The sequence below is a fragment of the Oncorhynchus nerka genome, linkage group LG9b (assembly GCF_034236695.1).
Source record: "Oncorhynchus nerka isolate Pitt River linkage group LG9b, Oner_Uvic_2.0, whole genome shotgun sequence".
NCBI classification, from domain to species: Eukaryota; Metazoa; Chordata; class Actinopteri; order Salmoniformes; family Salmonidae; genus Oncorhynchus; species Oncorhynchus nerka.
In genome coordinates this window covers 41715798-41731149 of record NC_088424.1, presented here as the reverse complement: position 1 = coordinate 41731149, position 15352 = coordinate 41715798, and the positions used below count along the sequence as shown (strand labels likewise).

The 15352-nt window shown below is 45.3% G+C and overlaps 1 protein-coding gene across 1 annotated transcript in view; it reads right to left on the bottom strand.

Moving 5' to 3' along the window:
* Nucleotides 1-11011, bottom strand: part of lig1 (ligase I, DNA, ATP-dependent) — a 32663-nt gene extending 21652 nt beyond the window's left edge. Inside the window, exons 1-15 of the mRNA XM_065013714.1 lie at nt 10866-11011; nt 8937-9026; nt 8198-8357; nt 7228-7360; nt 6777-6893; nt 6308-6700; nt 5181-5793; nt 4852-4935; nt 3927-3983; nt 3675-3733; nt 3261-3374; nt 2994-3160; nt 2738-2814; nt 694-785; nt 2-101 (exon numbers count right to left, since the gene is read on the bottom strand). Coding sequence (XP_064869786.1) covers nt 2-101; nt 694-785; nt 2738-2814; nt 2994-3160; nt 3261-3374; nt 3675-3733; nt 3927-3983; nt 4852-4935; nt 5181-5793; nt 6308-6700; nt 6777-6893; nt 7228-7360; nt 8198-8357; nt 8937-9026; nt 10866-10882 — 2273 coding nt within the window. The 5' untranslated portion in view covers nt 10883-11011. The remainder of the gene's footprint in view (nt 1; nt 102-693; nt 786-2737; nt 2815-2993; nt 3161-3260; nt 3375-3674; nt 3734-3926; nt 3984-4851; nt 4936-5180; nt 5794-6307; nt 6701-6776; nt 6894-7227; nt 7361-8197; nt 8358-8936; nt 9027-10865) is intronic.
* Between the last annotated feature and the right edge of the window lie 4341 nt (nt 11012-15352).

Below are 15352 nucleotides of genomic sequence, written 5' to 3'. Positions count from 1 at the left end.
CCAGTAAGTCTGTTTGAGGAGAAGGCTCTTCTCTTCTATCCAAGCTTTCTGTTTTTCTGCACTCATTCCTTTCCCTGCGTCAATCACCGCCGGAGGGAAGTCTGGAATAGACACACAAACGTCTCAGTTGCATCAAAAGCAGACATTCATATTGTATGTAGAGGTTATGTTGTGAACAAACATGGTGATGATGTCTGGGGGGCACTGTTGTGAAAAAGCTTTAACGATGTTGGGGAAATGTGATAGTATTGTGAAAACATGATTAAGTTGGGAGGTAATGTTGTTTAAACATTGAGATAACGTTGGGAGGTCATGTTTAAACATTGAGATAACGTTGGGAGGCCATGTTTAAACATTGAGATAACGTTGGGAGGTCATGTTTAAACATTGAGATAACGTTGGGAGGTCATGTTTAAACATTGAGATAACGTTGGGAGGTCATGTTTAAACATTGAGAGGTCATGTTTAAACATTGAGATAACGTTGGGAGGTCATGTTTAAACATTGAGATAACGTTGGGAGGTCATGTTTAAACATTGAGATAACGTTGGGAGGTCATGTTTAAACATTGAGATAACGTTGGGAGGTCATGTTTAAACATTGTGATAATTTGTAAGTCGCTCTGGATAAGAGCGTCTGCTAAATGACTTAAATGTAAATGTGATAACAGTGTGATAACGTTGGTTGGCTAACCTTGTCCTGGAGGAGACAGACACACGGCCTGACTCAGGGCAGACAGTACACTCTGTTCAGCCAAGCCAATCCTCAGCTTCCCTGCCAGCGACCTGTCGATCAATCAACCAATCAATACAGACATGCATTGATGATGTCCTGCTTATTGTCTGATGTTGCGCATGATGTTGGTGTTATAAAGTATGAAATAATTACACACAATTTAATAGTCACAGAGATCCTATCTTATTTGAATCCATTACTGTACCGACCAGCGGGGTGACTACAGGTGAATGGGCAGGCAGACAGGAGGAGTGACTACAGGTGAATGGGCAGGCAGACAGGAGTGACTACAGGTGAATGGGCAGGCAGGCGTGACTACAGGTGAATGGGCAGGCAGGCAGACAGGAGGAGTGACTACAGGTGAATGGGCAGGCAGGCAGACAGGAGGAGTGACTACAGGTGAATGGGCAGGCAGGCAGACAGGAGGAGTGACTACAGGTGAATGGGCAGGCAGGCAGACAGGAGTGACTACAGGTGAATGGGCGGGCAGGCAGACAGGAGTGACTACAGGTGAATGGGCGGGCAGGCAGACAGGAGTGACTACAGGTGAATGGGCGGGCAGGCAGACAGGAGTGACTACAGGTGAATGGGCGGGCAGGCAGACAGGAGTGACTACAGGTGAATGGGCGGGCAGGCAGACAGGAGTGACTACAGGTGAATGGGCAGGCAAACAGGAGTGACTACAGGTGAATGGGCGGGCAGGCAGACAGGAGTGACTACAGGTGAATGGGCGGGCAGGCAGACAGGAGTGACTACAGGTGAATGGGCGGGCAGGCAGACAGGAGTGACTACAGGTGAATGGGCAGGCAGACAGGAGTGACTACAGGTGAATGGGCAGGCAGACAGGAGTGACTACAGGTGAATGGGCAGGCAGACAGGAGTGACTACAGGTGAATGGGCAGGCAGACAGGAGTGACTACTGGTGAATGGGCAGGCAGACAGGAGGAGTGACTACAGGTGAATGGGCAGGCAGACAGGAGGAGTGACTACTGGTGAATGGGCAGGCAGACAGGAGGAGTGACTACAGGTGAATGGGCGGGCAGGCAGACAGGAGTGACTACAGGTGAATGGGCGGGCAGGCAGACAGGAGTGACTACAGGTGAATGGGCGGGCAGGCAGACAGGAGTGACTACAGGTGAATGGGCGGGCAGGCAGACAGGAGTGACTACAGGTGAATGGGCAGGCAAACAGGAGTGACTACAGGTGAATGGGCGGGCAGGCAGACAGGAGTGACTACAGGTGAATGGGCGGGCAGGCAGACAGGAGTGACTACAGGTGAATGGGCGGGCAGGCAGACAGGAGTGACTACAGGTGAATGGGCAGGCAGACAGGAGGAGTGACTACAGGTGAATGGGCAGGCAGACAGGAGGAGTGACTACAGGTGAATGGGCAGGCAGACAGGAGGAGTGACTACAGGTGAATGGGCAGGCAGACAGGAGGAGTGACTACAGGTGAATGGGCAGGCAGACAGGAGGAGTGACTACAGGTGAATGGGCAGGCAGACAGGAGGAGTGACTACAGGTGAATGGGCAGGCAGACAGGAGGAGTGACTACAGGTGAATGGGCAGGCAGACAGGAGGAGTGACTACAGGTGAATGGGCAGGCAGACAGGAGGAGTGACTACAGGTGAATGGGCAGGCAGACAGGAGGAGTGACTACAGGTGAATGGGCAGGCAGACAGGAGGAGTGACTACAGGTGAATGGGCAGGCAGACAGGAGGAGTGACTACAGGTGAATGGGCAGGCAGACAGGAGTGATAATAAGTTCAGCTTGACTAATGAAGCAAGACAACATGCTCAACTATATCCTGTGTAAACAAATAACAGGTGACCGGAAGATACAAAATGATAATCGCTCACATATAAAACAAACAAAGGCTAGAACTCAGTGAGTGCAGAAAGTCAAGTCACTGAGGCTCAGGTCAAAAGTAGAGCAACGGCTGCCATTCAGGAGACACCCTCAGTTTGACCAGTAGTAAAGAGAAGGAAATGGGGACCATTACCTGACAATGTATCTGGCTTCAGAGAAACGACAGGCTACAAAGAGACCTTTGATGATGTCAATCTTCTTATTCATGGCCTGCAGGCAAGGGGAGAGAGAGAGAGAAAATAATTAATTCCTTTTAATCAAATTCTAGACGGATTAAAAATAAATTCATGATCCTATTCCCAGGACAGAGAACTGTGTTTTCTTAAAATCGGTGAATTTATCAAAACAACGAGAATTTTACTGTGTTAAACTCTCACACACACACTCACAGAATTCCCACTCATGTTCCCGATGTCTTTCAGTTTGTTGAACACACCCCCTGCAATCAGATTGGCTGGCTGGAACATAATTCTCTGGTTGTTACGGGAACTCTCAGCCACCAACCCCAAGTCCCCCTTCTCTGCAGCCTCCGCCTTGATTTTGTCCAACTGTCGCCCTAGCAACAAGAACAAAGATGTGAGAGAGTTCTAAGCCCAAAAGCAAAGGAAGATATATAACAAACAACACTGAGTGTGTGTGTTGTGTGGGTGTCTCACCAGTAGCTTGGGCGACAGCCTTCATCAGAACAGTTTCTCCCACTCCCAGCTCCAGCCCCATGTAAGCAGGACCCAGCTGATTGAGACACAGGTAGACGCAGCACAGCAGGTCCTCTGAGCAAGGACAACAAGAGAGACAAACACTCAGCACACTATAGTCCCTATATAGCGCACTACTGTTGCCGAGGGCCCATAGGGAATCGGGTTGACGAGGGCCCATAGGGAATCGGGTTGCATTTGGGACATATCCAGGGTATTTCACAGCGTTTCTGTACAGATAGTATAGTGCAGCAGGGGTCTAGTCAAAAGTAGTGCACTAAATAGGGAATATTAGAATGTCATTTGGGATGTTGGCATCCTGCACCTGGGCTCCACACATGTGTAGGAAAAAACCCACAAAAAAAGCTATTTTACCTGGAGAGAGGATGATAACAGAGCGTAGGAGATTTGATAATGTTTCAATGTTCCTCAATCTAGCAACAAAAAAAAGAAAGAAATGCAATTAGTATGTAAAACAATATAAAAGGGGAAATTACACTACAATAAAACACAGGCTGTCCCAAATGGCACCCGATTACCTTAGATAGTGCACTATACAGGGAGCCATTTGGGATGTACACAAGAACAAAACAGTTACGACTTGGGAGGTCTATTGAAATGTCTTACCTGCCAGAATCTTCCTCAATCTTTTCAAAGGTGCGTGCAACAGCCAAATACGGGACCCTGTGAAAGAGAAAATGAGACAAAACATTGAATACAACTCCATTGAGAGACTTATTTACAGTATCAGTATCAAAACAACTCCATTGAGATACTTATTTACAGTATCAAAACAACTCCATTGAGATACTTATTTACAGTATCAAAACAACTCCATTGAGAGACTTATTTACAGTACATATGTCCAGTGCGGGTTGTTCAGGGTGGAATTCATTAGTGCACACCGTAGAAAAATCATTTTGGAACACGAAATTAAAACAAGCGTTTCTTATTGGACAAGTTTAGGTAGTCCCTCTCCGTTTCGGCCCGTTTGCTTTCGTTTGGTACCTAGTGAATAGGACCCCGGTTGAGGTATACGGCTGAGTCGTGTGGCTAGAGCTGGGCAATATGGACAAAAGTCCACATCGCGATAAATTGACTGAATTTTAGCTCGATAACGATAAATTGGACGATACATTAATCAAACGAATAAACACCAATTACTTTATTTGAACCTTTAAAATACTCCTACAAACGTTTATATTCTTAATTTTCTCATAAGCAATAGCCCATATTAGTCCTATACTAACTCCTAGTAAAAGAAACTTATCGTTATTATCGACGTCAGTCAAATATATATATTTTTTAAATGGTTGGGTTGGTCAGTGTCGATCATTTCCAGTTACCGTCCCAGCTCTAGCTGTGTTAAGGGGGTTGGACGTACCTCTGTCCCCAGCTCTAGCTGTGTTAAGGGGGTTGGACGTACCTCTGTCCCCAGCTCTAGCTGTGTTAAGGGGGTTGGACGTACCTCTGTCCCCAGCTCTAGCTGTGTTAAGGGGGTTGGACGTACCTCTGTCCCCAGCTCTAGCTGTGTTAAGGGGGTTGGACGTACCTCTGTCCCCGGCTCCAGCAGGCGTGGTCTACAGGGTGGTAGTTGGGTCTGGACGGGTCATACTGCGCCTGGGCAGTCTTCTCTCTGGGGGTCAAAGACACTCAGATTAATACAGTATCCTGCACTATTCAACTCACTGGAGAAAACATCCAGAAATGTACAGCTACTCCTTCAAAGAGATACACTTAGAGTGACAGTTTTAAAAGCAACGGATTGTTGTAATCATTGGCTAGAGTGAGATTCCACCATTGACCAAAAGGGTGTTGAATGGGATGAAGCCATGGTGCAAAGAAAACACATTTTCATAACCATCTGTGATTCTCTCTTACCCTTTCTTGTCTTTAACGTCCTCCGTGGTACGGGACACCGTCGCCTCTTCCTTTATATACTCCTCGTCCTTCTCCTTTCCCTCGGTCTTCTCCTTTCCCTCGGTCTTCTCCTTTCCCTCGGTCTTCTCCTTTCCCTCGCCCTTCTCCTTTCCCTCGCCCTTCTCCTTTCCCTCGGTCTTCTCCTTTCCCCCGGTCTTCTCCTTTCCCCCGGTCTTCTCCTTTCCCCCGGTCTTCTCCTTTCCCTCGCCCTTCTCCTTTCCCTCGCCCTTCTCCTTTCCCTCGGTCTTCTCCTTTCCCTCGGTCTTCTCCTTTCCCTCGGTCTTCTCCTTTCCCTCGGTCTTCTCCTTTCCCTCGGTCTTCTCCTTTCCCTCGGTCTTCTCCTTTCCCTCGCCCTTCTCCTTTCCCTCGCCCTTCTCCTTTCCCTCGCCCTTCTCCTTTCCCTCGCCCTTCTCCTTTCCCCCGCCCTTCTCCTTTCCCCCGCCCTTCTCCTTTCCCCCGGTCTTCTCCTTTCCCTCGGTCTTCTCCTTTCCCTCGGTCTTCTCCTTTCCCTCGGTCTTCTCCTTTCCCTCGCTCTTCTCTGGTTTCTCCATCTTTACAGCAGCCTTCCTGGGAGCTAGATAACAAGAAACCAACATTCAGACGTGGAGTTTGGAGCATACGGTTTGTCAAACAAGCTTTTTAAAGTATAAAGTACAAAGGATGTTACATGTCCTTGTTCCACTGTCATCTCTGCATTTTACAAGTCTCTTACACTCCTTCAGATATCTTCTAAACATCCCAAAACAAAATGTAGGTTAAATCCCAAATGGCACCCTATTCCGTGCCACTTGAGAAGCAATGTTACACACCTTCAGGTTTCTTCTAAACATCCCAAAACAAAATGTAGGTTAAATCCCAAATGGCACCCTATTCTGTGCCACTTGAGAAGCAATGTTACACACCTTCAGGTTTCTTCTAAACATCCCAAAACAAAATGTAGGTTAAATCCCAAATGGCACCCTATTCCGTGCCACTTGAGAAGCAATGTTACACTCCTTCAGGTTTCTTCTAAACAAACGGCAGAATGCAAACTCATTCATAGAGATGTTCATGTGCAAGGCAGGTAGTAAATGGGAAAAAAATCTCACCAAAGAAACTGCTGATGGTGGGGGCTTTTTTGGCTTGGGGGCTTTCTGACACTTTCTCTTCTTTCATGTTTTTGCCATCCTTTACAGACTTGTGACCCTTAGGACTTCTCTCTTTAGGACTTCTCTCTTTAACCTTTTGACCCTTAGGACTTCTCTCTTTAACCTTTTGACCCTTAGGACTTCTCTCTTTAGCCTTTTGACTTTTCTCTTTAGCCTTTTCACTTTTTCCTTTTTCCTCCTCGGTTGCGGTCACTTTCACATCAAGTGCTTTCTCCTTCTCTCCATCTTTGGTCTTCTCTTCATCCGTGTCTTTCTCCTCCGGGTTGTTCTGCGCCACCTCAGGCTTATCCACACTGTTCTCTCCTCCCACGTCCATCGCTTCCTCTTCATTCTCTACAGAGAGAAAGAGAAATGGAGTGATGCAACAGAAGAGACAGGAAGGAACACTCGTAATGGAGGAAATCCTTACCGGTGCTGTCCTGCGTCTCCTCAACCTTTGCCCTTTTATTCTGCTGTCCTTGTTCTTCCTCCTCCTTTTCACTGCCACTCCTGCTGTCCAGCTTTCTCTTGGGGAACTGCTTCCTCGCTACAGAGATGATAGAAACACAACTAGTTAGAGATGCATCACTCCTCTACAGAGAAGATAGAAACAACTAGAGATGCATCATTGCTGAACACATTTTTGTGGCATTGATCAAATTGATGTAGTTCTTAGAAATATATTTATTCTGTTCATTTTTTTAAAAACAACCTGTGTGGAAGTATTTTCTCTTTGTTATCATGCAACAAGTAACCCCAGATATGGAAATGCTTTTCCAATTTTCAGACATATTTCAACATGCAGGCTGCATTAAATAACAGACAACTTAGTTAACAGTGTGTTAGTAGAGGATGTTGGACTTGTACAGCTAGAGACCGACCGGTGCGGCGTTTGGGTATTCCGGAGGGTGAGATGGAAGTGGGGGTGTCAGGGGTTCCAGGGGTAGGGGAGGCGGATGAGGTCACTGGAGAGGCGGGGGACAGGGGGTTGGTAACAGCCTTGAATACTTCATCCTGTGGGGGAGAGACAAAGTTCAGATCTATATACACAGAGAGGGTCACAAATGGCCACTATTTCCTAGATTTGTATTTGTTTATCCAGGTCTCATTTAGGTCAAATCTTGTTTTTGAAGAGCGACCTGGTCAAGACTGCACTGTATTGGGAATATGATGCCATTTGGAATGCAAACTCAGTCGCATCTTTATATTCACACACCCTCCTTTAGCTTTACAGTTGTTTCAAATGGTAAAGACCAGAGTAGGGTTGGGGGGGGGTAACCAAACGGTCATACAGTCATGCTGTTCCTGTATCATACAGGGGTATACAGTATTATCAGCAGCGCACGCAAGGGGCTCTAAAAAACTAAATGTGTTATTGTTTTGACGCACAAAACTAATTTCGGCAGCAGGGACCTTGATCCAGGAGGGGCTTGATTGTCTCTGCTGTAACCTAGAAGCTTGATCTTGCAACCTTGCCACTTAGCTAGACAGTTAGCAAACCAAACACATAGCTGGGGCACTGAACTGGAGATCATTTATTTGGCACATCTTAGATAATGAACTTAGTTATAGGCAGTGTTGAGGGTATGACAATCATACCGTTTGTATTTGAAAATACCCCGCTATACAGTATACAGCATACAGCCCAAGACTACTGCAGAGTATAAAATCATCATCCCAAAAGGCACCCTCTATTTCCTATAGTGTACTACTTTTGACCAGAACCAATAGTGCACCAGTTTTGACCAGGCCCTATGTAAGGGAATAGGTTGCCATATGGGATGGATCCAATGTCCTGATTAGAGCTTGTTTACGTAGAGGAGGATATGAGGTGTGAGATGTAAAAGCTACCTTGGGTTGCACAGCCTTGTCCTCTGGCTCCTGTTCTATTCCGGCTGGAGCCTCATCATCACTGTCCAAGATCTGACGACTGCGTTTAGTGAACTTCTTCACGGGCGAATCAGGCTCTTCATGGACCCCATTCTGAACTTTGAGAGGCCTTTTGATTGGTCTAGCAAGGATGGAAAATAAAAAAAGACATTATAGGGAGACACTGCAAAGACCTACTCTCATATCGGTCATTCTAAAGTCTGGTCACTTTCGCCGTTGCTGATTGCTTTGCTATTCAGGCAAGTACTCTACCACAAACTTCAAGGGTAATCTGTTTCCTGTCTAGACAACTAAACCCAGGGCCATGTATTTAACTTAAATATGTGGCTCTGGCTACCCTCGTGAAAACCCTGCCACCCTCACCCGCTGGCCTTAAACACTTACTCTGGCTACCCTCGTGAAAACCCTGCCACCCCCTGGCCTTAAACACTTACTCTGGCTACCCTCGTGAAAACCCTGCCACCCCCTGGCCTTAAACACTTACTCTGGCCACCCTCACCCCCTGGCCTTAAACACTTACTCTGGCCACCCTCACCCCCTGGCCTTAAACACTTACTCTGGCCACCCTCACCCCCTGGCCTCAAACACTTACTCTGGCCACCCTCACCCCCTGGCCTTAAACACTTACTCTGGCCACCCTCACCCCCTGGCATTAAACACTTACTCTGGCCACCCTCACCCCCTGGCCTTAAACACTTACTCTGGCTTGTCTTTCACCGGCTCGTCTTTCCCCGGTCCATCACTTTTTTTGCTCTCCTTCTCTTTGCCCGTTTTGGGCTGAAAGAAAGATCTTTAGGGCAGAAGAACATTTAACAGAAGTCAGAAAGAAAACATATGTAGCTACTGTAAAGTAAAACAAAATATGCATTATGCATGACATAAACACGCTGTTGAGTCTCATGATTCGCTTTATATTAACCCAGGTGTTCAGTAGAATTTTGAGACAGGCACTAACGTTATATGATATTATAAACTGGGTGGTTTGAGCCCTGAATGCTGATTGGCTGACAGCCATGGTATATCAGACCTTATACCACAGGTATGACAAAACACTTATTTTTACAGCTCAAATTACGATGGTAAATAGTTTCTAATAGCAATAAGGCACCTCGGGGGTGTGTGATATAGGGTCAATATACCACAGCTAAGGGCTGTGTCCAGGCACTCCGCGTTGTGCATAAGAACAGCCCTTAGCGTTGCATTGTGCCTAACAACAGCCCTTAGAGGTGGTATATTGGCCATACACCACACCTCCTCAAGCCTTATTGCTTAATTTTACAACGGATGGGTCTAATCCTGAATGCTGATTGGTTAAAAGAGCATTCCAGCCAGTGTCTATTCCACAAGTTACCACCAGCTAAATCTATGACATTAAAATGCCCATTTACTCTGTTCATCCAACTGCACAATCCACTCTCTCATCAGCCCATCCAGGCAAAATATAAACTTGATCTCCACTTTAAAAAGCATGTAGACATTACCTCACATTTCTTTCTGACAAACATTTAGTTATCAACAGCGGAGATGTGTATAAACCTTACTGTCTGGCTTAATAACATTTGCAACATTTTTTTCAATATTCAAAATCTATCTCCAGCTGTCCCATAGTAATGAACGTGTCGGGAACAGACAGACAGACTCAGCCAGTCTAAATCATGAATCAGCTGGCATCATTTATATATATGAATCAGCTGTCATCATTGAGAGATAGATATATATATATATATATATATATTATATATATACACATACATACACACGCATATACACATACATATATACACAAAGGAATTTCAATTTAAAAAGGTACAACAAAACGAAGTACAGCTAGTTTTCCATATTTACAACTTCCGTGTTTGAAGTGATTGTGTTAGCTGTGTTTTTGGTTAGCTCCTCTGAACAACAGTGTCCTGACCAGAGAACACATGTTATATGCCAGGCGAAATCAAGCCTCATTAGCTTATTGTTATGTATGTATCCAAATACATGTCACTAGAAAACAATTTAAACAAATGTAGTTGTTATTCTTTTTGACGTTACTTTTAAGTTAGCTGTAGTTAGCTAGCGATAAGAACGCTGCCAGCCAGTATGGCAATGGAACATTTAGAACACAAGACTGAACGACTGAGTCGCGTCCATAGATACAGAACCAAAAAACAACTGGGTCGCGTCCATAGATACAGAACCAAAAAACGACTGAGTCGCGTTTCTGGCAACCGAAACAATAGATCGAACGATCAGCAGGTTTGGGTAACAACCCTAGACTTTTTAAAATCAAAATAACGTTAATGAAAATATATCAATCATTATATGTAATATGTTGGTAACCCGTTATATAAAAGTCATAATGCCCTCTTAGCCGGTGGTTGGAGGATATATTGGCACGGGTGTAAAATGTTCACTTAATTATCAACACAAGGTCCAAGGGGTTTGACCCGCGTGTGTGTTGTTCACATCTTTGCAACCACAAAGAAGCCAACTAACTAGTTTCAATGTAGATGATGGCAAGGAACTCATTTTTAGCTAGTGTAGCTAACTAGGAAAAAAGCAAACAGGCTGAGATAGCCAACCTAGCTAGCTAACATTTACTTGGCTAGTTTTGCAGAAACCAATGCTTGACTTTACTTACGATATGCTTCGCTGCATGCTGTCTTGTAGTTTTCTGATGTAGTAAATTACTGGTTATACACTACAATTAAACTTCGTGTTTAGCTAACAACAAAAGGACATTACCCGCGCAGAAATGCGATTGAAACCTTCGGCGCCAAAACAACGTTTCTGCAAGGAAGGGAATCATGTTGCCAGTGTGGTGTCGAGCTAATGGCATTTGAGATACTGCCACCTGCTGGAGTGGAATATATTATATAGCAGCAGTATGGCTCTGATCGTGATGATGAGTCTTTCAGGCCTATGTTTTGATAACATCATTGAGCACAAAATGGAAATGTGCTTTTTTTGTCATGCAAAGCAAATTTGCCTTGTAATGCAGCACAACAGTTTGACAATTGAAATAGTTTATTGTACTTTTGTACAGGTATTGTACAGGTACTTCTCTGTTGAAGATTGCTGAGAAAGTAAGAGTACTGTTTATGTCACACTACTACTACTAAACCTATTTATTTCATGAAATGTAGAATAAGTAAAAGCACATGCAATATTAAATAAAATAAATATCAAAGTACACTGTAAACTCTGTGACATTCACATACAATTCATCATACATATCACACAACTGCAATTGTCCTGTTCCATACACAATCCAAACAGATAATCAAACAACATCAGTAGTATCCCCACTCAATCTGTGAAAAACAAGAATATCATAACATTCTCATTTCAATAATAGCCTTTTCAGATTTATTCTGAGGACAACTTAGAGAGTAAAAACTACAGACAAAGACATCCCAAACAATAGGACCTATTATAATGTTATAATGTCTATTATAATGTTATAATGTCTATTATACTGTTATAATGTATATTATAATGTTATAATGTCTATTATAATGTTAATGTTATAATGTCTATTATACTGTTATAATGTATATTATACTGTTATAATGTCTATTATAATGTTATAATGTCTATTATAATGTTAATGTTATAATGTCTATTATACTGTTATAATGTCTATTATAATGTTATAATGTCTATTATAATGTTATAATGTCTATTAATGTCAAAAGAGGAAAAACTCTCCCTTGCAGTTCTTCTCCTCCTCCTCCTCCTCCACTACTCTCCATCATCATTCCCCACACTCCTCCTCCTCCTCCTCCACTACTCTCCATCATCATTCCCCACATTCCTCCTCCCCCTCCTCCACTACTCTCCATCATCATTCCCCACATTTCTCCTCCTCCTCCTCCACTACTCTTCATCATCATTCCCCACATTCCTCCTCCACTACTCTCCATCAACATTCCCCACATTCCTCCTCCTCCTCCTCCACTACTCTTCATCATCATTCCCCACATTCCTCCTCCACTACTCTCCATCCCCATTCCCCACATTCCTCCTCCTTCTCCACTACTCTCCATCATCATTCCCCACATTCCTCCTCCACTACTCTCCATCACCATTCCCCACACTCCTCCTCCTCCTCCACTACTCTTCATCATCATTCCCCACATTCCTCCTCCACTACTCTCCATCACCATTCCCACACTCCTCCTCCTCCTCCACTACTCTCCATCATCATTCCCCACATTCCTCCTCCTCCTCCTCCACTACTCTCCATCACCATTCCCCACACTCCTCCTCCTCCTCCTCCTCCTCCTCCACTACTCTCCATCATCATTCCCCACACTCCTCCTCCTCCTCCACTACTCTCCATCACCATTCCCCACACTCCTCCTCCTCCTCCTCCTCCACTACTCTCCATCATCATTCCCCACATTCCTCCTCCTCCTACTCCACTACTCTCCATCACCATTCCCCACACTCCTCCTCCTCCTCCTCCTCCTCCTCCACTACTCTCCATCATCATTCCCCACACTCCTCCTCCTCCTCCACTACTCTCCATTACCATTCCCCACACTCCTCCTCCTCCTCCTCCACTACTCTCCATCATCATTCCCCACATTCCTCCTCCTCCTCCTCCACTACTCTCCATCATCATTCCCCACATTCCTCCTCCTCCTCCTCCACTACTCTCCATCATCATTCCCCACACTCCTCCTCCTCCTCCACTACTCTCCATCATCATTCCCCACATTCCTCCTCCTCCTCCACTACTCTCCATCATCATTCCCCACACTCCTCCTCCTCCTCCACTACTCTCCATCACCATTCCCCACACTCCTCCTCCTCCACTACTCTCCATCATCATTCCCCACATTCCTCCTCCTCCTCCTCCACTACTCTCCATCATCATTCCCCACACTCCTCCTCCTCCACCACTCTCCATCATCATTCCCCACATTCCTCCTCCTCCTCCTCCACTACTCTCCATCATCATTCCCCACATTCCTCCTCCTTCTCCACTACTCTCCATCATCATTCTCCACATTCCTCCTCCTTCTCCACTACTCTCCATCATCATTCCCCACATTCCTCCTCCTCCTCCTCCTCCACTACTCTCCATCATCATTCCCCACATTCCTCCTCCTCCTCCTCCACTACTCTCCATCATCATTCCCCACACTCCTCCTCCTCCTCCTCCTCCACTACTCTCAATCATCATTCCCCACATTCCTCCTCCTCCACTACTCTCCATCATCATTCCCCACATTCCTCCTCCTTCTCCACTACTCTCCATCATCATTCCCCACATTCCTCCTCCTTCTCCACTACTCTCCATCATCATTCTCCACATTCCTCCTCCTTCTCCACTACTCTCCATCATCATTCTCCACATTCCTCCTCCTCCTCCACTACTCTCCATCATCATTCCCCACACTCCTCCTCCTCCTCCACTACTCTCCATCATCATTCCCCACACTCCTCCTCCTCCTCCTCCTCCTCCACTACTCTCCATCATCATTCCCTACATTCCTCTCTCCTCCTCAGCTCCCACTCTCTTTCCCTCCCAGTCCCACAACAGGCAGGATTCTGATGATATTGCTCTTGGTATGCCAGCTGTTGAAGCAATTGGGGTTGAGGTGCCAGGGCTGTAGGGACGGCAGGTGGAAGCCTGCTAAGAGCTCCCTCAGATTAGGGTTTGAGTTCCCAGGAGGAGGGGGAACAGAGAGGAAGGGGAAGTGGCCCCAAAGAGGGCAACGGGATGAGCTTCGGGAGGCAGTATGGCAGAAGGTGAAAGGCTGACCGACTGGAAGGCTGTCGATAAAGAGGAACACAAACAGACAGTCAAACACACATTGATGTACATAAAAAGATGTCAGACATCTTAAACACAAGAGGCCGTATGTAGGGGCTGTATGTATCAACACAATATTTTGCTGTAACTCTTTTGAATATTTGTTGGTCTGATGTGATTAATAAGGAGCATCCAGATGCTGCATTTGATTAATTTATGACATTTCTGCTTCCAATTATGAATAAACATGCACCTGACAAGAAACTGACTGTTAGAACTGTTAAGGCTTCATGGATTGATGAGGAATTGAAAAACTGTATGGTTGAAAGAGATGGGGCAAAGGAGTGGCTAATACACTATATATACAGAAGTATGTGGACACCCCTTCAAATGAGTGGATTCGGCTATTTCAGCTACACCCGTTGCTGACAGGTCTATACAATTGAACACACAACTGTCATGACGTTGGCCTGGGGAGTAGGTTTATGACAGTCATAAATACCTCTTCCCCCCCTTTTCCTCTCTACCCTACTGAGGTTACATTTGCAAACCCCTTGGTTAACATACAGATTCTGGGAACGTCAGAATGTGGGGGGAAATGAACTATATTCTGGTAATCCGACCAATGGAACATATGCGGTGGTACTTAATGAATATGATGTCAGTTCGGTTGTCATCTGAGACATTCTCATCAATGATAAGATGACAAACTCTACAGTGGAAAGTCTACACATCAGAGTTATCGGATTCACATGAAATTGTTGTTCAATTTAAATGTTTGAATATTAAATTATTTGTGATGGGATGAAATGTGATTTTAGCTTCTAAAATGTGAGATGTGGGTTTTCATAAGATATTGCTGCTCACTCAGTGGATGCCCACGTGAAGATACAGAGGTTGTAAACTTTGACACACACCCCTTTTCTCCCTTCCTATATAAAGCCTTGACGACAACATAACTTCCTGTTCCGATGAGGTAGGATGACGATCCTATGTCAGAATGGTTCAAAAAATTGCCTCTGGAGGCAATGTCAGCACAAGAACTGTTAGTCGGGAGCTTCATGAAATGGGTTTCCATGGCCGAGCAGCTGCACACAAGCCTAAGATCACCATGCGCAATGACAAGTGTCGGCTGGAGTGGTGCCATTAGACTCTGGAGCAGTGTAAACTCGTTCTCTAGAGTGATGAATCACACTTCACCATCTGGCAGTCTGACGGACGAATTAGGGGTTGGCGGATGCCAGGAGAACGCTACCTGCCACAATGCATAGTGAGGAACAGAAGAGGGGCATTCTGGACCAGCTGGGAGTCCAAAAGTAAGAGGTCCATTTCAAAGCCCTACATCCTTATATGAGATGAGT